This window comes from Chroicocephalus ridibundus, chromosome 1 (genome assembly GCF_963924245.1).
Source record: "Chroicocephalus ridibundus chromosome 1, bChrRid1.1, whole genome shotgun sequence".
Taxonomy (NCBI): domain Eukaryota; kingdom Metazoa; phylum Chordata; class Aves; order Charadriiformes; family Laridae; genus Chroicocephalus; species Chroicocephalus ridibundus.
Genome location: NC_086284.1, coordinates 118,915,897 through 118,939,995, shown reverse-complemented (window position 1 = coordinate 118,939,995; position 24,099 = coordinate 118,915,897). Strand labels below are relative to the sequence as shown.

The 24,099-nt window shown below is 40.4% G+C and overlaps 1 protein-coding gene across 4 annotated transcripts in view; it reads left to right on the top strand.

Moving 5' to 3' along the window:
• Nucleotides 1-24,099, top strand: part of EPHA6 (EPH receptor A6) — a 527,645-nt gene that overhangs the window by 483,591 nt on the left and 19,955 nt on the right. For all 4 annotated transcript variants that reach the window (XM_063348777.1, XM_063348795.1, XM_063348787.1 and 1 more), the window contains one exon: nucleotides 20,581-20,730. In XM_063348777.1, the coding sequence (XP_063204847.1) occupies nucleotides 20,581-20,730 (150 nt within the window). The remainder of the gene's footprint in view (nucleotides 1-20,580; nucleotides 20,731-24,099) is intronic.

Sequence of the window (24,099 nt, the reverse complement as noted above, 5' to 3'; positions counted from 1 at the left end):
CTAAAAAAACCTATTATTACTCTTCCTGACTGAATGACTACGGAAAATGCTTGGAGAGCACAACAGTAAAGCACTATATCTTTCTTCAAACATGCTTTTTCTCCAGTTATAGCTGAAGGCAGAGCCAAGTCCTTATTAAAAGTATATTATAGGTTCAGTTATCGGAACCTACTCATTTTAGTACACCTTTTATTATATATGAGATAGCAAAATTATATAAGAAAGTGCTTACTGGATTCCTTGACGAGATCTTTTCTGTGTGGGAAGGTTTGTCACAGTGGAAGTCTCAGAGAAGGCAGCAGAAGCCTGTTTGACTCTCTGGTGTCATATATTTTTAGAGTCTGATACTCCGTCCATCTGCCATTAACTGACCTATATTTTTTTCCATGTCCTACATATCCAGTCACATCAGAAATCCTGTTTCACTGCTGCAGATGTTATGTTTAGATGAAATGTACTTTCCCTCACAGGTAAGGTACACAAATGAGAATATTTGACGCATGGACAGCTTCTTTCCAAATGTGTGTTATGACCCAAGGAAAGTCCTTAATTTCTGCTGGTTTCCCAATTATAAGAGGGCAGGGACTGTTGCTTGGGATAGTTTTGGTCCTTTTGCATGTGAATTTTCCTTTTTATTTGGTAACCTTACCAGTGTGGTACCCCATGGCGAAGGTAGCAAGCTCAACATGCTTCTTGACAGCATATTTAAACAAGGTTCCTTTAACTGGCTCCTCTGGAAGCCTCTCTCCACTGCAAACCAGTTGGCCAAGTACTATGTTTGCTGCTTATTTTTTTTAAAGTCCACGCGACAGTCACTTGCCTTTTGACTAGGTGTTATGAAATCCAGCTATTTTATGACTGATTCCCACGGTCTCCTCAGAGTTGTGGACTGCAATGCAACAAGCTGTATCTTCCCCGTGCTGAGGTACCTGTTTCTAGTCCTGCGTATACCACACTGGAGTTGAAATTCTTGTGCGTTATGAGGTGTATAGATAAAAGCAAGAAAAAGCCTCTTTTCACTTGACTTCTGCATGAATAATACTGTAGTGCTTTCAAGTTTTAAACGTGGAAACATAAGGCTTTGAAACTAAAGTTTGAAATTGTTACAGGGGCAACATAACACCATCCTGTATACCGCAAATGCAACATAATACTGGGGGTTTATGAGATTGTCTTGAGTTTTTACTTTTAGGTTTCTGCCTGTGGTGTACTGCATTGTCCTGGTCTTTTTACACAGACTTGTTTATAACCAATAGTAAAAGGTATTTCTATTAGCCGCCTATACATCAATTGATGTTCTTTCATAATCTATGCAATAAAAAAAAAAAACCACACACAAGTGAAAATTGATGTGACATACTGAAGACTCATTAAAATAAGACTTTAACTCAGGCTTTAAAAGTTCTGCTCAGAAGGTCTATCCCGTTAAGAGGAGTAGCAACACTGCATTCTCCAATTTGTGTGTACAAATTTAATTATAGCAGATGCACAGGCTGGGCTCCGCAAACTGCTAGCATCTCACTTGTCAGCATGTGTGATTTTACTCTGAGTTATCTTTCATTGGGAAGAATCAACTCTTGGAATAATCATGGGACTGAAATACTGATGTGCTTTTTTTTCCCCTAGCTCTTGTAACAGTAAGAAGAATTTAAAAACTTGTCCCTTAAAAGATCCGGCATCCCCCAAAAAGTATTTGTTGAAAAAAAAATAGTGAACTTTTGCAATTTGAGTCAGAATTCTTTCATGGAGGACAAGGCTGGGACAAGCATTTATGAGGAACCTACCTCTCTCCACCCAAGATCTTATTCTGTTATTAGAGCGATGTGTACTTTGGTAGATATTTCTGTGGGAAAAGGCTGTTTTTCATAGTTAATATGCACCCAACTCTTCCTGGTAGCTGTGCAACACCAGCTTTGTAGTCCATGTGAACAGTGTTAAGTGTTCCTGTAGGTTTCATAAGCATAGCACATCTTAATTTGCAGCTGCTGTGTTTCTAATGTGTCCGTGGAGTTAGCTGTTTGTTGCTCATGAACAATTTCTTCATGTATGCAGATGTGTTCTTTTCTTTATGTCAGAGCACTTCAAAATACCAATTTTCTGTCTTATTAAGTTTTTATAGGCCAATGTCTTTCAGTAACATAACAGAAGTTGATCAGACCTCATGAGGATTCTGGGAGGGTTATTCACATACTTATGAGCCATCACGATCATTTCATTTTCACCCAGCTACTAAATATAATTTCACAGTTTTTCCTGCTTCTAAGTATAAAAACTTCTACCTACCTCATTGTTTGAGAAAATGTACATCTTGTCACAATAGGCAAAACTACAAAGGAATCCTCAAACACAAAAATCTTTTCATGATGAGGCACGAAGACCACAAGGATTTTTCCCCTTTCCTGAATTTTGCCGTTTTCACTTTTGCTTATCAAAAGTATAAAGCTATAAATAGAGTAGGTGAGGGGACTTAACTGATCTTACTGCTTACTTATGCAGGATCGTAGATCCTGTAGATAAAATAAACCATGATGTTTATCCTAGAAATGGCCCAAATGCCGCGTGTTCATTGGAACATCTGTGAATTTGGCTTAATGACAAGTCCCAGAGCAACACATTAAAGCCAACATTTTGTTCCTGCAGCTTAGTAGTGGTGATGTGTGTTTAATCAAATTAACAATAAGAGGAACTAAATTTAATAAAAAAAAAAACCACAAATGCAAGCCTAAAATATGAAACTGAATTTTCATTATGAAAGTTAGCGTGCAGGTTGAATAACAAAAGAGAGAAGTTGTTATTAGCTTGCTTTCTGATCTTTTGAGCTAAACTGAAAAAAGAAAATGGAACAGATTGTGTGTTCTTAGAGGTTAAATAGCTTTCTGCTGGTTTTGTAGTGTTTACAAAGATCAGAGATAGGAGATCATCACTATTATACTTTAGGGGATACACCACAGTGTTGCACTGAGGAAAAGGTTTGATTTATTGTAGTGAATATGATAAATTTTTTACCAGTCTAGAGATTTGTATATGTTACTGTTGCTTAATAACTTCAGCAACGTTTCTCAATTGTATGTGGAATGTAATGCTGGGATTCGTAAGTATTATAAAGATTGCTCCAAGGTGGAATTGTTAAAGATAATACCTTTCTTTGCATTGCATATTTCATCCTTTCCTGGTGAGGTACATACTGTGAGAATAATTTTGATTTTTCTGTACCAAAATAGAACGGGTTCTGCTTTGTCTATAATTATTTCATTCTTTAAAATCTGTGTGTTGATTTTTTTATTTTTTTTTTACTTGAGTGGACAGACTGCAAAGGAGAAAGGTGTCCATATAAACATTCATAGCAGGTGAGCATTAATTTGTTTTTGTATTTTTATAAGTACAAAATCCATCAGAAAGCTCTCTCCACTGGTTGATGAAGGCACAGCCCAAGAAACCGACAACTGCATAAACTGGAACTTCATCTCAGAGGTTCTTGCTCTTTTACCTTGCAGTTTTACCCGTCATAAATCATTTACAGCCTGCTCTCTGTAACAGCGAGCATCTAGAAATCCAGTTATTGCCAGTGGGAGTTGCAGGTATTCAGCATATTTGACAGTCCTCAACCTCTGTCTCTGTTTTTCATACTGTTAAATGGAGACAGTAGCTTCTTCAGAGGGTTGCCACGAAAGTAATTAGTTATGAGCTGTAAAGCACTCTGAAGAGCAAAATGGCTAAGCAGTGTTATTGCACCATTTTAATGTTTATCGAATTTCAGCAAAATTACCTCTTGTTTTTGGAAATACTTACAAAATATGAAGTGTGAAAAACAACTTTTCCTAATTTGGTTCCAGCGCTTGGAAAAATCGTTACTGGTCAGTGTACCTCAAACAAACGCTTTATAGGCTTTTATGTAACTGTGAAGACAATTGGGGAACAATACAAAACCAAGCTTGTTTTTCTGACTGAAGATTTTTGTATGGTACACTGCTGTGATTACCATGAATCTAAAGAAGGCAGCTTCAACTCTGAGCTTTTTAACCCTCAAATGCCAAAATAAACAATAATTTAACTATCCTTATGCTTATTTTCGGTAGACATTTTTGATGCAGCAGCAATTACCCGTATTCCATTGCTGAAAATCTTAAACAATCAATAGATATTTGAAGCACTTTAAAAGACCAAATGTACAATAAAATATCATGGCTTTAGTCTGTGGACACATCGTTTGCGTATATTGCAAAAAGTAATACCCATGAAAAATATGATCAATCCCTTGCCGCCATTAACTCTATATAGCTGTGAGAAGTTGAAGACTCGTTTCCCTATTCTTGTTTTTCTGTTTATCTGAGTTCCAAACTGTGGATGAAATGGGGAGGGAGGGCTAGAAAGACCAAGAGCGTGCCATCAACAACTCCATTTAGACAAATGAGATCATGATCACATGTGGAAAACATGAGCTTCAGAAAAGAGAGTTTGAGGGTAAGTGAGGGAACATCTATTCACGTGTGGACGGCTAGAAAGCTAGCTGCAATTGCATCTCCTCTGTAAAGAGAGAAAGTGAAAAGAAAAGGAGTGAGAGAGATACTGCCGCTAAGAATAATGCCTAAAACCATGGAACAAGAGATAAAGATGTTGGATTGAATCTTAAGAACCCAGACTTTTTTCATCCAAGATAAGTCAGCAGAAGCAGTAGTAGATACATTTAAAAGCCAAAGATCTCTAGCGCCCACTTGTATTTTAGAAACAGCAAAAGTTCCCTAATTGAAGATCACTTGTAGCGCATCATAGAAAAACAGAGGAATAATTGTGAAGAGAAGAATATTTAATCAAGGCACTGAAATATGAGGGCCCAGTGAACAACTCAAGTACACACTGTTGACATAAGTGATGGCCAAGAAAATGACCACATTGGTGGGTGCGTATCCTGTGCGTGTCCTGTGGGCTGCAGAACTGAAAGAGCAATGAAGGGCTTCCTTTCTGAATGCTACATCTTATCCTAGGAAGAAAACAGTGCATTTTTATGTGTGATTTTTCCTTTTAATTGTTTTTTGTTATCAGTGATTGTGTGATTGGGAATGAGGGGTGTTGCATTGGTGGTTTTTTTTTCAGGTTAAGCCAAGTTATGCCAAAAGCGCAGCCTAATCTACCTTTCATTAATCATAAGAATACCTGCTGTGGAGATATTGATGTCCTAGCCACGGGAAAAGTTTCAGAGAGTATGCCAGAAGGTGTGGAAATTTGTTAAGGAGGATAGATGGCTCATCTAGATCAATTTCCCAGAGCACATTCTTGAGGTTGTAATTAGTGAGCTCTCTAGTACCTGGAATAAATCAAGTAGTGTTCTGGAAATTGCTGATAAGGGATGATGGCTTCTTTTCAGTGTTGCGTTTGGTGGTGTTAAATCACTGGACGCTGAGTTTACCTGACAAATTTTTCATCTTGATACCACTGTTTTTACCAGGTTACATATGATACCCATCCTTTGCAAGATTCCAGTTCTTTCTTCAGTTCTTTCATTGGAGCTAAAGGGGTCCTGTGGGTTGTTGGGAATTACTGAGAATGATCACCAGTCCGCCCCAGAAATTCTCCAGTCTACACTGAAACAAGCAATGGAGGGATGCAAGTGCTATAAAATACACCCCACTTCATTGTGAGTGTGAAAATAGGTGGTGTTTTGTTTAGATTCTGGCTCTTGAAATGATATGGCTTTCTGTTTCTGAAGATAGGCTTGAACTTTAGCACTTTACACAGAAGATCTTAAAAGTAAGGAATCAAAACCTTGCATTAGTATTCCATAACTTCATACTTCACTGATATCAAGACTAGTTGGCCTTAATTTCCCAAAGTATACAAGGTTATAATCCAGAAATCAAGGGAAGCAAATGTGTAAAACAAAGAGTAAATTGTCAGCTATCTATAGACAAAGGAGAAACTCGCTTTTTTCTTAAAATGTCATTAAGTTCTGCTGAATGCATTTGATTTACTCTCTCTTCCCCGATGCTATTATCTGAGGGTTTATCTTCAGATGATGCAGGCACAGCTGTGCTGATGTTGGAATGCATATTGCTTCGCTGTCCACCAGAAGAGCTTTGGAAATCCATTTCCTGTATATACGAATATATGCATATATTCATTTTTCAGTACATAAATATAACTGAGATGATTGGGGGGGGGAGGAAAAGAAAAAGTCACTGCATATGCTTCTTTTATAGCACAAAAAGGGACTTCCTGCAGAAGTTCTACCCGTATATTATGCAAGCTGGCCATGTAAACACATGACTGTTGCGCATCTGTGCCTTAAGGCAGGAGTTTAGCCAGATTTGATGTAACTTAGCAAGACGCATATGCTTAGTTTGCATGAAGCCTGAATGCTAAAAATTATTTAAATGGCTGTCTCTCAATGAATTTGTGGTTTCAAAAAAAAGATTTGACAATCTACCTCTGCTAAATTTACATTTCTAAATTAAAAAAAAAACAAAGCCCCCAAACAAACAACAAAACCCACATCAAAAGTTCCTCATTTTTCATTATTTTGAACTAGGTAGTTTTTTTAGGGCAATAAATACACTGGCTATTTTTATCTGTAGAGACACTCTGAAAGGTCAAAACAAGTTTCAACTACTTTGATAAAGCATTTTGCTGAATTCATGAAGGTAATGCAGAAGTCACCACTGCTTAGAGGATGTATAGCAATTTATATAAATTACTATTCCAAGATAAACCACAGCTGGTCTAGCACCAGTGGCAAGTCTGATATCAGTCAGAGAATAATCCCATCTCTCATTATGCCATGTATCTTCTTACCTTTGTATTACACCACTCTGTTAAACAAAGTACCCCTGAGGGCTGTTTATCCCTAGATAATAGTCTCTACTGTTAAGTACTACTTCATCAAAACATTTCTTTCTGATGATGTCTTACTGTAATATATCATGGAAGTGACAACTAATATATTATATGATAAAGTAAAATATCCCCCGAGTAAGGTACAGGAATGATAAATTATGTTAATATGTTATTCCCATTATATTATCATCAGTCAGATGATGATTTAGTATGATGCATAATCAGAAAAAGATAATCTGATATTTTATTACTCAAAACTTTATGCCATCTGGGGAATACAAGGAGTAAATTCAACTGATATATAGGACAAAAGGTATCCCAGTGCCACAATTTATGAACAGCCTAAATTAAAATATATCGAGATATAGAAAAGAAGTACGGAAGTCTAGAAAGTGCAGTATTAAGAAATGGTGCTGTTGTAAATGGAATCATGGAATTTCAGAGTTGGAAGCGACCTCTAGAGATCATCTAGTCCAACTCCCCTGCTAAAGCAGGATTGCCTAGAGCACATCACTCAGGACTGCATCCAGGCGAGTCTTGAAAGTCTCCAGAGAAGGGGACTCCACAACCTCCCTGGGCAGCCTGTTCCAGTGCTCTGTCACCCTCATCATAAAGAAGTTTTTTTTCTCATATTTGATCGGAACTTCCTATGTTCCAACTTGTGCCCATTGCCCCTTGTCCTGTCACTGGGAACCAATGAAAAGAGTCTGGCACCATCCTCCTTAAACCCACCCTTTAGATACTTGTATGCCATAATAAGGTCTCCCCTCAGCCTTCTTTTCCCCAGGCTAAAGAATCCCAGCTCTCTCAGCCTTTCCTCATAAGGGAGATGCTTCAGTCCCTCAGTCATCTCTGTTGCCCTACGCTGGACTCTCTCCAGCAGTTCCCTGTCCCTCTTGAACTGGGGAGCCCAGAACTGGACGCAGTATTCCAGTTGTGGCCTCACCAGTGCAGAGTAGAGGGGGAGAATGACCTCCCTTGACCTGCTGGCCACACTCTTCCCTATGCAGCCCAGGACGCCATTGGCCTTTTTGGCAACAAGGGCACATTGTTGGCTCATGGATAATTTACTGTCTACCAGGACCCCCAGGTCCTTCTCCTCAGAACTACTTCCCAGCAGGTCCACCCCTAACCTATATTGATGCCTGACATTCTTCCTCCCCAGGTGCAGGACCCTACACTTGCTTTTGTTGAACCTCATTAGGTTCTTCTCTGCCCAGCTCTCCAGCCTGTCCAGGTCATGCTGGATGGAAGCACAGCCCTCTGGGGTGTCAGCCACCCCACCCAGTTTGGTATCATCAGCGAACTTGCTGAGAATACACTCTGCCCCCTCGTCAACGTTGTTGATGATGAATATGTTAAACAATACTGGTCCGAGTATTGACCCCTGGGGGACACCACTGGTTTCAGGCCTCCAACTCGACTCTGCTCCATTAATCACAACCATCTGAGTCCTGTCACACAGCCAGCTCTCAATCCACCTCACTGTTCCCTCGTCTAGTCCACACTTCCTCAGTTTCCTAAGGAGGATGTTATGGGAGACAGTGTCAAAAGCCTTGCTGAAGTCAAGGTAGATGATATCTGCTGCTCTGCCCTCATCCAGCTAACCGGTTATAACATCCTAGAAGGCTATGAGATTGGTCAAGCATGATTTACCCTTGGGAAATCCATGTTGACCACTTCCAATAACTTCCTGCTCCTGAACGTGCTTGGATATGACATCCAGAACGAGTCACTCTGTTACCTTCCCAGGGACGGAGGTGAGACTAACCGGTCTGTAGTTCCCTGGGTCCTCCTTCTTGCCCTTTTTGAAGACTGGAGTGATATTGGCCTTCCTCCAGTCCTCAGGCACTGAAGGTCAGAAGCAGATTCTCAGTGTCTGTAAACCAACATTACACTAGTATAAACACTATATGTTAAATTGGCATTGCCATTAGTATGACTGGAGCTACAACCATAAGCATTAGTCAGTGCTTTGCCCTGGGAAACTGGTGATAGTGAAATAGAAAGTAACTTGACGCTCAGTGCCCTTTATTCAGGCAGTTGACAGAGATTTAGTTGAACGTGGCTATCCGCAGGAAGGGCCAACCACATTTCTGTGCCAAACTATTCATCATCAAACAGATGGTTACCCTATTATTCAACAATTTGCATGCTGCCACGCCGCAGTGATCTATGGATGGTACCAGTATGTCACTAAACCAAATAGAAATATCAGAGAAGCTTTGTTGTGAAGCAGCCCCTAACTTAGACTGAAAACTACTCTCTTCTGTTTGTTTCTTTGTAATATGCTTCACCCATGTTTGTGCAGTTAGGGTATGAAAACACTGTGTTGTAACTTCTGCTGTAACAGGATACATTCCTTTGTCTGAGGATAGAGAATAATTTATTTTACAAGGAGCAAATTTATGAAGCCCTGTGCCCTAGGGCTCCATTACGTACATCAACTGCATTTTCACGCTACCATTATCCTAGTTCTCAGGCTATCTTCTGCAGCCTCGATACCGTAACTTCTGATCTTCTCAGAGTCTCCCCATGGCACCTTCTTGCTGTGCTCCACCAGTTTCACTTCCCTGGTAAAGCTTAGATCCCTCCTGTGTCCCTGTGGCCTCATACAATATCAAATTACTCAAAAGCCCCTGCCACATCCCTATACCTGTCTCCCCAGTAGCCCCAATGTTTGCCTAGTTTGCCAGCTGGGTAAAGTGGCTGCATGTTATGCCCAACGTTTTGCTGTCTGATTGGCCACAGAGCCACTGCCTTCAAGCTGCTGGCTGATCTAGAAGAACGGCAGCGTACTGAGCAATCTTACCTTTCTGTCAGGAGAAATATTGTGATCTCCCTCCTTTGCTTAGATACTGTTTTTCATTAAATATGTTGGAAATTGGAACGGGTCCAGCAGAGGGCCACAAAGATGATCCGAGAGCTGGAGCACCTCTCCTATGAGGACAGGCTGAGAGAGTTGGGGTGGTTCAGCCTGGAGAAGAGAAGACTCTGGGGAGACCTTATAGCAGCCTTCCAGTACCTCAAGGGGGCATAGAGGAAGGATGGGGAGGGACTCTTTATCAGGGAGAGTAATGATAGGACATGAGGTAACGGCCTCAAACTGAAAGAGGGTAGGTTTAGATTAGATATCAGGAAGAAATTCTTTACTCTGAAGGTGGTGAGACAATGGAACAGGTTGCCCAGAGAAGCTGTGGATGCCCCTTTCCTGGAAGTGTTCAAGGCCAGGCTGGATGGGGCTTTGAGCAACCTGGTCTCGTGCGAGGTGTCCCTGGCCATGGCAGGGGGGTTGGAACTAGATGATCTTTAAGGTCCCTTCCGACCCAAACCATTCTATGATTCTGTGTGAAATCAGGGAGGGATCAGCTGCCTCTGAGATATCATGGGGAACCAGAGATCTCTGCATGGGGCTGGCAGACATGAGACAGCGGGGAGACCTGTGATTTCCTAAATGACAGCTCGTGAGCAAGTGACAGTGCCTAAAGGGACAGTAGACACCGTGTTTAGGTGATTTGATATGTAGCCTTTGATGGCTTTCCTGACTCCACCTTTCTGTCATCCATGCTTCTTGAAATTGCCAGCAGTTCAAAGCTCCTAGCCAGGGGATGGCTGACAGACAGTGCAGTTGCAGCTCATACACTTTATTTCTTTGGACAACCAGCAGGGCGGCACTGGGAGCATTTTGGTCTAGCACAAGAGAAACGGCTGTTTCTGTCCTCTGCTGTCCCTCGCTGCCCACCTTGGCAAGCTATTCCTCACCTTTGTCCCTCCCTGTCGCTGGATGGGAAGGCAGGAGATGGTGCCCAGTACTTAACAGGTCCCTGGCCACTGTCGTGCTTCTTGACGCCTGGCCCTGGACTCAGTTGCTTCGCCTTCATCAGCATCTGTTCTCCCATCTCCCCTGCAATACATAATGTTTTAACACACTATGCGGGCTCACTTAAAGACATGAAACTTGCATGCTTCCCAACAGTCTGGGAATACTTTTATTCCCTTTTTTTATTAGTAACTGAAATTATTTATTGCTGATGAAAGATATAAGACTGAAATCTGTATAAGATAGTGTCATCCCTCCATGGAGCAAACATAAGTCCTCTGTGCACCCACCCAATAGCCGGGTCAGTGCTTTTACAGATAGCAGTCTGACAGTTTATCTCCTTAGGAATTGGTCCTTTTTCTGTTGCTAAGATTCCCCTCTACTCTGCTCTGGTGAGACCCCACCTGGAGTATCGTGTCCAGCTCTGGAGTCCTCAGTACAAGAGAGATAAGGACCTGTTGGAGTGGATCCAGAGGAGGGCCACAAAAACGATCAGAGGGATGGAGCATCTCTCCCATGAGGACAGGCTGAGAGAGTTGGGGTTGTTCAGCCTGGAGAAGAGAAGGCTCCAGGGAGACCATATTGCACCCTTTCAATACTAGAGGGGGCTTATAAGAAAGATGAAGAGACACTTTTTACCAAGGCCTGTGTTGACAGGACAAAGGGCGACAGTTTTAAACTGAAAGAGGGCAGGGTAGACTGGACACAAAGACATTTTTTATGATGAGTATGGTGAGGCACTGGAACAGGCTGCCCAGAGAAGTTGTGGATGCCTCATCATTGGAAGTGTTCAAGGTCAGGTTGGCTGGGGCTTTGAGCAACCTGTTCTAGTGGAAGATGTCCCTGCCTATGGCAAGGAGGGGTGGACTGTATGATCTTTAAAGGTCCCTTCTAACCCAAACCATTTTGTGGTTCTATGATTGTACAATCTCAGCCTTGAACAGCAATAGCTTAGTACAGTCATGTTATTTTTTTATGTAAAGTTAGGAGAATTTTATTCTGTGTGCAACACTTTATGACACTGATTTTGTGCCATTTTTATCACTTGGCAAGTCAGTATCATAATATTCTTTGGCAAATTTTTGTGGTCAGTTACTATCTTTACTACCATGAATACCTTTGTCTTGTTACCACAATTTTACCTGTTTGCTGTCCAGCCTGTATTGTACATTCTTTCTACATACGCTGCCAACAGAACAGAAGAATTGGTCTCTGGGGGATGCCACTCTAAAAATTGACCTTTTCTTTCTGACTGTTTGTTTCCTATCGTTTGACCAGCTACTTATCCATGAATTGACTGAAACTCAAAGAACCAGTAAACTCTTGTCAGGAGAAAATGAGAAGTGAGCTCACAAAAATGTGAGCAGAACATTTAATTCATCAGTTACTAAGATATTAATTCTCCTCTGCACTTCCTGGGATGAAAACTAAAGCAATGATACTTGCAGAGTAGCTCAGCCTCATAATAATTCTGATCATCATCATCTGTGTATCTGTGTGTGGCCCTGTAACTCTCAAAAGAAAATCCTAATTTTTGTGATGTTTCCGACTCGTTTCTAGAATAAAGTGTTGAAGAAGCCTTAGATAAATAAAATCTGCTGTACCCCAGAGCAAGCTGTATATGAATGCAGTATCTAGGTTCCTACATTCTCTAGTACAGCGTCCCAGAGAATGGAATATGAAAAGGTATTGTGGAGACAGTACTATAGCCTATATGGTGTTAATTTTGTGTTTAAATCCATTTCACTTTGTCATCAATTTTCGAGTTTCCATATGCTTCTGAGTTTTTATTGACCACTTCTCATCGTGTGGTGTGGGAGGAATTATGGCAGGGATTCAGGGACAAGGCAGTAAAGTATGAATGATCTGGGCACTGTGGAAGCACAGAGAGAGACCACTGGATTACTGAAACATGGGAACTCTTTATTGTGCACGTCAACTAGATATGTATGTGGAAATCACTAGCTGCGAAATCGTTAATGACAGTTAATGACGTGAAGTGTTCAAGCAGTGCATGGTAACAGTTTCCTTTTGATCCAATAATAAGCACTTCATGAAGCCCTGGGCAAGTCAAGGGCATCATTTCAGAGACCAGTCTTTGTTGGTGCTTTTGAGAAAGCATAGTGCCTAGTAATATCTTTTCTTTCAATTTAAATGACTTGTTTTTAGAGAAAGATTTGTATTCAGTAACTCAGTTCTGCTGTAAGAATGGACCTTGTAGACAATTTCTTTGTTACAGAGTTGTGCAACGTAAGGCATCCTTCAAATAAGCGTCTCAGAGCAAATCCCCTTCACCTTTTCCATTGACTTCAGTAGGACTACTTGTGTAAGCAAAGTGGATAGGCTCTGGACGTGCAGATTGAAGGACTCTGTAGGAGTAACTTTCAAGAAATTGGTTACGGCTGTAATGTGAGCTGTGCTGACGCAGCTGGCAGATAGCTTGAAATTGATGCTCTTGAAAAGAGATAGATCTTTGCCAGAAATATTAGTATCAAGAGAAATGACATTTTTTCCTATCATTACCGTCAAGTAGTCCTATAGTTTCTAAACTAGATTTGGTTCTGATATTTAATTTCAGAAAAGGAAAGGATTTCTTTGTTATTGAGGGCCAAGCACCCAATACTGTAAAACTCACTGATGCCTTCTTAACCCTAGGGAAATGCAAAGTCTCACTCTCTAAAATGTTATGAGATTCCTTGGCCCCACCAGTCTCCCCATTGCCTTTTGAAAGACCAGTCACAAAGAGGTTTTGCAAAATACTTGTATTTATCTGTCTTTGTACAATTGCCTAGTTCTTACCAGGGCTCTAAGGACGTCACCACTCCTTACTGGCCTGCGTGGCCTCACCTGGGGGCTTCTCCCTACCCCTGCCCCCAGGCCCAGGGCTCCAATTCAGCTCAGCTTGGGGCCATCAGTCCCTGCTCCAGTGACACTGCAGCTGGCCAGCCACAGCCCTGTTGGACTGGAGTTGTTTGGGTTCACTGGGTTCACCTTGGCCCTGGCTTGCTACCTTGCCTTCGCCTGATGCTCACAGGATGTCGATAGCGCCCGCTGCCATCACCACCCTGCCCTGCTCATCCTCCCAGGCACTGCGGGGCAAACCCTGTCCACAAGGGCATCACCCAGCCTTAGGGAGCAGCCCTGTTCTTGCTGCTCTCTGGCAGCCCTAGCTGTCAGAGGTGATGTGTAAAGCAGTTAACTTCTGAAAGTTGAATCTCTTTTTTCTGTTTTCGGTCTTTCCCTTCTTCCTCTTCGCTTTCTCTCCCCTTCCTATTCCAAGAAAAAAGTGCACTGAGCTTTCAGCTCTGGAAGAGTGGGGCCTCTGCCTGTTTTCAAGCACGGAACCATTTTGCTCGATCTCTGGAATAAACTACTTATTTCATTCCAAAACTAAACAAATACATGTTTTTAAAATAAATGTGTAAAAGCCTTGGGTCTTTCAGTGAGCACCTTGTAGATGAAGGCATCATGGCTAACGAGAGAAGAGGTCTGTAGTCCGCTTAGGTACACAAACAGGAGACAAGGTATCAACCACTGGTATTTGGTAGTTTGCTGAATCTTTGTAATTGTATAAAGTTCTTTAAATTGCACTGTCAAGAAAACATGAATGCAGGACAGATGTAAGTGGTCAGAAATATTCACTACCGTTTCACTTACACGGATTTTGAGGGTCAAAGCTATGCATTTTTATCAGACTTTCTATTATCTTTCAACCCAAGTGAAGATCAATGCCTCAGAACAGGCAAGGGACTGCATGTTGAAGTGTTTTGTTTCAAAGGAAATGCTGCTACTACTACTACTGAGAATCCCAGCTGTTTTAGAGAGTGTTCCTGATTTCATAATTCTTCAATTTTTAGCACAGTGATATTTTAATTCTTTAATTTTTGAACTAAAAAACGATAGGGTAGGATATATCTGTTTTTCTGGAGATTTTGTGTTAATGTGTGCTGCTAATCAGTTCATCTTACTGATGACCTTTAGGAAGACAAAACAACAGGTTGGGTGGAGTAATTTGGAGAAGCATCCCACTAATGTTAATGCCAGTTAACGTGAAGTGTTTCTGATGATCTGTGGCCAAATGTTTCATCTTGGCTCTTTTAGTTCTGCCAGTATCTTAAGCGCTGATTCTTTCCATCCATCAACAGCTTTCCCCCTTTTTTGAAGACACAAATACATGTGTACTGTAGGGGTTAAAATTCACTAAAATGATATATTGTCAAAATCATAAATAACTTGTTCTGCAAAATTGGAATGCTAACTTTAGCATTGTTAATCAGGATATTTGAAAGAAAATGAATATTTTCCCAGAGATTAAAAGAAAATCCAGTCTTTTTGAAAATCAGGGTGTTTTGTTCATTTCGGTTCTGAGGGAAACGAAAGAGTGGTAGAACTGACTAGAATTGGGCATAATGAGGGTGAATTCTGAAATGGCTTTTCAGAGCAGTTTTGTTATCTTGCCATGTAGTTTCTCTGATATTCCAATAGACACTAGAGAAGACTGTTGATAATACTGAATAGTTCTAAATTATGATTTGAGTATGCTAAATTCTGACTATTTGTAACTTTGCACATGAAAAATTTGATTCATGTGCTCAAATAAAAGCATCGCTCCAGTAAAGTGGCATACGGCTTTTGTACAGAATGATGAATTACGTCCAACATTTAAAACTAATGTCTCTCGTTACTTTTGTCTCTCTTCACTCTACAGTTCTTTTTTTTTTTTTGCCTATTTCTGTCATTTGGGGTGGAGAAAAAGACAGATACTACACTTGTGTCATGGAAAATTATTGCACGATTCAGTAACATCGTACATAACGGAATAGTAACTGACAGATGCATAGGAATTACTGTGCCAGATTAGACTAATGGTGCACATAGTTCAGTACCCTTTGTCCCAGAAATAGGCAGTTCTAGATGTCTGTGCATCTGGAACTGATGGGTTTGCACCTCAGCATTTAGTATAACTGCAGCCAGCTCTGTGACAGTCTCTCTGCAGTGCCTGTCATTCAAGGAAAATACAGAACAGGCTTTTCAACAGGAACAGGCGTTGTTTCACGTCACTGCTAGTTCTGTGTAAGTCTGCTGCACCGTGTTTGCTTCGGGCTGCTTATGTGTATCGCTGTCTTTGCACATCCAGTGGGAGGTCATACATCTTACCTTAAATTTTATATATGAGGCTCTCAGTGGTATCACTCCAAGCTTTAATTAGATAGCAGGCCATGCCAAAAATTCTGGGCATCTAACAGGTTTCCTTCTTTGCCTCTCTGCCCTCTCTGTCATTCTTCACATCAAGCATTTTGAGCTTGCTGATACATCCTGACCTTCATCTTGGCATGAGCATGGACCATAGCTGCCAGTTACATTGTTCTGCTGGAGTTTTAAATTATGTTTAAATATTTAATTAAAGAAACTGTTAATGACTTCTGTTTTTAAAAGAGATGTCTAACATAAAATAAATTAAAAAATCAAATGAGAGATGCTACAAACGCGGTTGTGGCCTGTTGGACTATATATAATGTCGGCATCCGTTGCCTCGCCGGGCTCTTTTCACATCATGGATCATGAAAGCACTTTTTTTTCTTGTAAGCTCAAAGAAGAGACGGCATTTTGGGAAGACTGTCTCTCTCATGCATAGCTTGAGGTAAGGAATGAGGCGTTCTGCAACATGTAGTTCCAATTCTGTCTTTAGATGTGTAGCGAACTGTGCTGTTGCCAACGCTGTAGGGAAAGCGAGCGTGGGTGTGGGTGCGGGTGGGAGAGGGGGTAAATTTCATTTCAAGGGCTGATCTCTAAACAGTTCTACAAGCTAAGCAATGTGAGCCTAATATTCTAATTCCAAGGGGACTCTTGACACTACATAGTAAAATTGCTTATTAAATTACAATCAAGAAAAAAAAAATTGGGAGATAGACGCCATTCAGCTGGCAGCACACAGAAAAAAAGGCTGAATCCTAATTATTTGAATAGCGGTGTTAGTATTCTTTTACTATGTGAAAATAAAATTAGCTTGTCACTGCTATCATTATTAATGTATGAGATGAGGCAGAAATACAGTTGGGTTCCTAACACGCCTTCTGCCCCTTCCCCCCGCCCCGCAAAAGAGAGAGAATAACCTAAAAGTAAAATAGGCTTGCATAAGGGCTTTCTGATGCAGGGAGCTATGACAGATTTCACTGCTACAGTAGTAAAATGTAGATGATTTGTAAATTATCTTAATTTGAAGGTGGGGCATTTTGTAAACAGTAAGCATTTATTATTTTCCCAGTTAGACCAAAATGTAAAAAGGCATGTCTAATATCAGAAACACCATTTATTACTCTAATCAGAAACAGGAAATATATTTTCAGCTACTCTAAACCTTACGTGTTCTTTTATTATGCATGAGCAGCTATTACTACTGTTCAGTCATATACGTCTCTTACGGTAGTCATATTGCAGTCCCTGCCTTTAGAATGGCTTTCAAATAAATAAAACAACTTTTTTGCATAAAAAGATATTCTGCAAACATAATTAAGTATTGAAATTTACATTTTTATGAATATAACATCTTCATACATAAGATGAATCCATTGTAAAAATTTTAGAGGTTTTGCTTCGGTTTGTCATTAGAGCTAGCAGAAAAGGATTTTATTTTACATTACAACACTGAACACATCTTATGCCCTTGAACATGAACTGCCTTGAATTTTGTTAAGACTGTTCTCCATTCTCATTTTCACACTCAATGAGCCACTACTGTTTCAGTACAAAAGGTATCAGTCAGTAAAGCTGTATCATGAAACTAGTTGTAGAGTCTAATCAGATTCTTTAAAACCCATTTATATTTAACCAATAGTCACAAATCTAGCTGCAAATGCTGCTCGAGATGTGACCTCTTTTTTGAGTATAGTTTGGGAATACATAATCAGACTTAGAAAAAGAATACACTTTAAAAAATTATTTTCCTACTACATTATCCATATTGTGTTATAGACATTAAAAGTAAAATTTATAAATATCGAATTGCCTTTTATTTGCATGTATAATTTGGGTTTTCCCTAAAAGTAGATCTTTAATAACTAAAATAATACTTTTCATTAAAATTAAAAAATAATAAACTATTAAGAAAAGACTCCAAATTAGAAATGCATTCTCATATTAAACTTGTTGATTCATCAGTTTGTCTTGATAAACAAAGTCTTACAGTAACACAACCATCTAAACCTGTAGACTTTTTTTTTCCTGTCATCTCCCGAGATCTGCAATAAGGAAAGAAAATATGGAATTTTTCTTTTGCGTCCTCCCTCGAATGCTGGCGTGGCACTCCAGAAACCATCCTGAGTGGACATAAAGCAAAAGGCATCAGGGGGGATTGCTTGGTAAGGTGAGGTTCAGACAGTGAACTCTTGTGTTGGAACAAGCGTCTCACCTTCTACATCGTTTGTCAGCCAGGACTGATACGCTGCTGATGAGGAAGGGCTTTTAGGGTTGTCAGGGCAGTGTCTTTTGTGATACGGATGAAGGGGAATGCTCTTTACCTTTTGAAAAGTGCATGTGTCCAGGTCCAAAGGGGTTAAATGCCTACCATGACCCTGTGCCTTAGGCCAAGAAAATATTGATTGTCCCCAAAAATCTGCAGAAGCCAGGGATCTAAGGATGGAATTACGTGAGTTTGGCAATAAAATGTTTAAAAATGAAGGACTAAACTTGATCCAGTAAAAAGGATAAGGCCTATAACTCTGTGGTGTGAGGAGATATTTTGAACTATACCCTGCAGTTAGATTCTAAAACTGTCTGTTTTTCAGAGGTCACATCCTTTTTGTCTGACCACCCAGTGTATAGTATATATTTGGGGCACTGAATATCTAAATCTTCCGCTGCCTCAGCAAGGTTGGACTCACATTGCACCAGAACATCACTGCAACCAGACTGTGAGCTCAAACGCCAAGTGCTCTTATCCAATTTGTTTAGAAGGTTTAACAATTCCCTGGGGAAGAGACAAGAAATTAGGCTGATCTTCTCTTGGAGAATGCCCTGTCACAAATCCTCTTTGTCACCCTATTTCCTCATTCTTATACCCAAAAGCACTTTGTAATTGCTTCCCAAGTGGAAGAGCTGTACCGGGAAGGGACCAAGAGCATCACACCCTGCAGTGCCGGCTAGGGCAGGGCTCAGAGATGGCAGCAGGTGGGGCATAAAGTTTTCTGCATCACTGACGTGCCAGAGGAGTGATCTGACCACCAGGTTATTGGATTATGAAAAGAGGGTAGGGGAGGTCCTTGGGCAAAAATACAAAATAAAGTATTACCTTTACCTTACAACTGCTAAAATCAGTAGGTGGTTTGCCACTGACTTCAACCACAACTGAGCAAGCAAAGGCTTTAAAAAAGCAGCTGCAAAAACTGCAACGTACAAAGGGCATCTTGGCTACTATCATAACTATCGTACAATGTAAATGTTAACTGTAAATTTTTCATCAGCAGGTGAGACAGTGATGAGAAGTTAGCTTACTGGCACATCACCACAGATACAAAGCTTTGCTTTTGAATACTTTTTAGTAGAACAAGCATCTTCTCAGTTGAAGTCAGGCCTCAACAACTCACAGACAATTTTTTAGTAGATTCAAAGCAAATTAACATATATTTACATACTTGTTTTTAACTGTGGCTTCTCTTCAATTGTCAAACGGATGTTCTAGTTCATTTCTTCTTTTGTTTCTGTCAGAAATATAATTATAACACCAAGCAGAATCTATTACTGTTGTTGAAAGCAACTAATGCTAAGTGAGCTCAGCTCTACTGACTGCCTCCTCCTACCATCTAGCGGCACCTTAAACATACTGCTCTCTATCTCAGCTTACTTAGAGAGTTATATGGAGAATGATAATGAAAAGAGAATTGTATCTGCAGAAGAAATACTTTGTTGTGAAAAGGGAAAATAGTTTTCACACATAAACTATTTATGGGAGAAGAGGCCAGCTTCAATGGTATAAATTGCTAATGTCAGAGAAAAATTCTGTGTACTGTGGTCTTGCAAAAAGTCAGGTCTGTTGATTGAATTCTTACAGATATTTTTTTTTTGTGGTAGCACTTGGATTTTAAGTTGAAAGCTGCAGAACAAAACTATTCGATATTCTAAGGAAACACCTATTAGAAACACACTTGGTTTGCTATTTACCTGGATGTTTAAAGGGCGCAACAAAAATTTAAAGATATTATCAAGAGTAAAGAATAATAGAAAGGCTGTTGTTTCCTTTCCGCTTACATAATTTTATTAAGTGCTTTCAGTACTCTGTTTTGCAATAGATGTTTCTATTTCATTTAAGGAAAAAGAGAATAAATGTCAATGTACTAGGAATTTCAGCCTTGGGATGTTTTCAATCAAAAACCATGTTCTGCCTAATTATATGACTCTGAACAAACATGAATCATCTAAAATGCTTTCTGTTCTTTGAATTGATGTGTGGTTTTTTTTTTCCCAAAGTGCTGGTTTTGGTGAATTAGACTACAAAAGAAACCAAATATTTATCGAATTCTGAAAAGGGTATATTTCTTCCTTTCCACTTGCAGCAAATTGACAAGGCAAATTGACAGAAGGCAGAATGTAGAATCTCAGCATCCAGGATATCTTATCTTATCTTTTCTTTTCTTTTCTTTTCTTTTCTTTTCTTTTCTTTTCTTTTCTTTTCTTTTCTTTTCTTTTCTTTTCTCTTCTTTTCTCTTCTTTTCTCTTCTTTTCTCTTCTTTTCTCTTCTTTTCTTTTCTTTTCTTTTCTTTTCTTTTCTTTTCTTTTCTTTTCTTTTCTTTTCTTTTCTTTTCTTTTCTTTTCTTTTCTTTTCTTTTCTTTTCTTTTCTTTTCTTTTCTTTTCTTTTCTTTTCTTTTTTTCTTTTCTTTTCTTACGTTTGCTGTTGTGTATTCTGGTCATATTGATAAGTTGTCAACTTATTTTCCAGGGTGGAAAAATACCCATAAGGTGGACAGCTCCTGAAGCTATAGCTTACCGGAAGTTCTCTTCGGCAAGCGACGCGTGGAGCTATGGAATTGTAATGTGGGAGGTGATGTCCTATGGTGAGAGACCATACTGGGAGATGTCCAACCAGGATGTAAGTACTAATCTAGTAAGGACTACTAGTAAGGACTAATCTGCGAGTTGTAGAAATGTTCCTTGAAAATGATTGTCACTCCCTGCCCTGCTTTGCTTTCTCATTCACTTTCTAGGCTGGAACCTCAACTTACTTAAATCAGCATAACTCTATCAACTTCAATAAGATAGTTAATTTATGAAACATGAAGACCTGTCCCTCTATAACTAAAACGTTGACTAGCTTCTTCCTATGGATTAAAGACATATCACAGAGAGTCATAGCCAGCTCACCAGGTGATGATGCTGACTATATGTGGCTTTCACGCAGCTCCCTGGGAATCTGCATCAGATATGCAAGTTGATGCAATTCTCAGTCAAGGTATAAATCAAAACTTGAGGGAATACTGGAACTATTCTGATGATAAAGTTGGCCGATTATCTCCAGTACAGTCTGACAGTACCTTTCAACAGGCATACATGGTTAAATTCTAAAAGAGTTAAGCTGCCATGAGAAATGTATTTGCCAATTCTCCTTTCTAAGGAATAAATGCATTGTTTTCCTTAAAAACTACATACTATAGGCTTAACCACAGTGTAGGACAACAGTCCTCCCTCATAACAAAGCTATGTTTTCCTCTGACTTTTTTTGCAAAAGTTGTGGGCAAAGCCTTCCCAATTAGGAAAACACGTTTGCTTCCAGTAAAATTGAAGGCTTGTCGTAGAAAATGAAGTATGGGAAAGGGGGAATGCTATTTTCTCCACCATAATTTAAATTTTCACTAATTCTCTTGTTTGATGGATCCCCATGACAGCTCAAACTAGTATACTCAATCTTAACACCAGCCATCAATCTCTATGTCAAAATGCAGAATATCTTAACCTCTCTCATATATGTGCCTAGAATACCTCTGCATTGGTTCTGAAGAGTTGACAAGACTTTTCCCAGATGGCTGGTTTTATATTGTTGCTAAGTTATTCAGCTGTTCAAGTCTGGTTGCTTGTTAAGGCTGATCAGTCATTTGGGGATAAGGATCTGAGAGAGATTTTCATTAAAGAAACATCATTTCAGAGTGTTTCAGGAAGAAAAGAAAAAAAAAAAAACAACAAACCGCAACCAAAACCACCCCAAACAAAAAAGACTAGCAGAATTAATAAAGCCTTATTTCCTTTAGATTGGTACTCTACAGCCTCACCAGTACTATAATCCTACTTCTTTTCAGCATTTCTCTTGTGAGTTTAGCCTTTGGAATTAGACCACCTCTCCTGCACATCATTCTCCCCTAACAATGCCTACAGCCTCCATCCTCTCTCCACTCATCTGCTTGCCAGCAGCCCAGCTCACTGCTGTGCTCCTTAATTAACACCAGGTATGGGACAATACATGCTGTGCCTAGTTTCGAGCTACACTTCTGCTGATTGACCAGGCAGTGGTGGCTTGTTGCCCTCTCAAAGAGAACAAGCAACCACTGAGCTGAGGTAGACCTTTTTCTTCAGTGGAGACATTGCTTTGGTACTATCTGAACTGTAAACACACCATGGATCTACTGTGAAATAAGCAGATAAGCCCAGTAGGCTCAATTCTGGTTTCCCACAGCTAGTAATCTGTTGGCATTTGAGATGCTCTCTAGAGTAACTCAGATCTCCACATGTGGCTGACGCAGGATGTGCAGGAGACCTGAGTTTTTCTGGAGCAACAACTGAAGGTCAAGCAGGATACCTTAGGGAGTCTAAAATTAGAAACCTATGTTTAGACAACTGAAGTAAAGCTACTTTTTCCCTGGGGCACAGTGTGAAATCATCTGTATACAGATTTCTCAAATATTTAAGTCTTTCGGTCCTACAACCAACTTTATACCTCTGCCAGCTGCTGATCCTTACAAAATTTATTTTATTTGATTCAAGTGGGCCAGTGGGTTCAAAGTTTGTAAGAGAGGATGAACAGGCAGATCCAACTAACAGTATGAGTACCCCAGCTAATCCCTTGCCTGAACTGAGCGGCACTTATCAGCTCCTGAACTACCATAATAGCAAACACCACTTTAAGGCAAACTGCCATCGTTTACCTTAAAAAGCCCCATTGTAAAGACGTGGTGGTTTAGGAGCTAACTGCTAAGGCGCTGGGACATCACTTCAGCCTTGCAATAGCAGAGGGTGCTATTCTTGAGCTACTCTCAGAAGCAAAGCCGAATACGGCCACGGCATCAGCCTGTTCATAATTAGTATGCTCTTGCAAAACCTGTGTACTCTGCCTTGCATGGAATGCACTTTCTATCAAAATGCACATATAGCCTCAAGTTCTCTGCCTTCCCAAACTAATAGATGCAATGGTTAGTTTCACAGTGAGCCTTCTTTCAAGGGGAGATTGAACAGAACAAGAAACTGGGAAAAAGGTACTAGCACATCACAGAATCACACAACAGCTGACGTTGAGGGACCTTTCAAGATTGTCTACTCCCAGCCCCCACCAGCTCAAGCAGGGTCAGCTAAAGCAGTTTGCTCAGGGCTGTCTCTAGTCCGGTTTTGAATATCTCTGAGGATGGAGACTCTACAACCTCTCTGGGCAACCTGTGCCAGTCACCTGCACAATAGAAAAGTGTTTTCTTACGTTTTGATTGAGTTTCATTTGTGCCCATTATCTCTTGGCCACTCAACTCTCTCTGAGTAATAAGTACAATGTCCACATGTGCCTTTACAAGCGAGGCTCACTGAGCAGTTACTTTTTCCCTTCCATCCCCATTAGGATTACCTGGTTGAGGGCCTGCACTAATTATAAATGCAGGGATGTCTCACTGTCCTTTCTGCTGGTGCCCCTGTCAGTTGCAACTGGTACATCCCAGGAGCATACCATGGGCGATAGTCTTTTGCCTGGCTTTTCTCATCATGTAATTGGTATTTCATTTCTCCCTTCCCTCTGCAGCACTCCGTTTTTTAGAGATTAAAGAAGCCCATGAAGCCAGAGATATTCCTGAACAAAGTCGGCCCTACCATGGTGCCTGGCTTCTGTGCAGTGCCAGTGCTTCCAACCGCAGTGTCACCTCTCCGTAACTCTGCCTCTGCCCCTCATCTTGCCAGGCTGTTCATCTAAGTGATGGGCAGCTGGTAGTGACTGCAGCTGGATGAGGTGTGCGGTAATAAGATCGTTTTTGGCTGTCTCATCGTGTCCCACTGTCATGCAATCTTGTGCTACAACATGGGGAATTTCAATCTGTATTCTAGTTGTGAGTGATTTCATCTGCTGTTGGGTCAGCTCTCTATGAAGAACCCAACTGTTACCATCTCTTTTACTTCTCCTATAATCATAATCCTTCTCCTCACACTGGCTCTGTTACGAGCCCATCCTTTGACCCTCCCACTGCTGTTACTGCTAACTGGGAATGGGGGAGGAGGG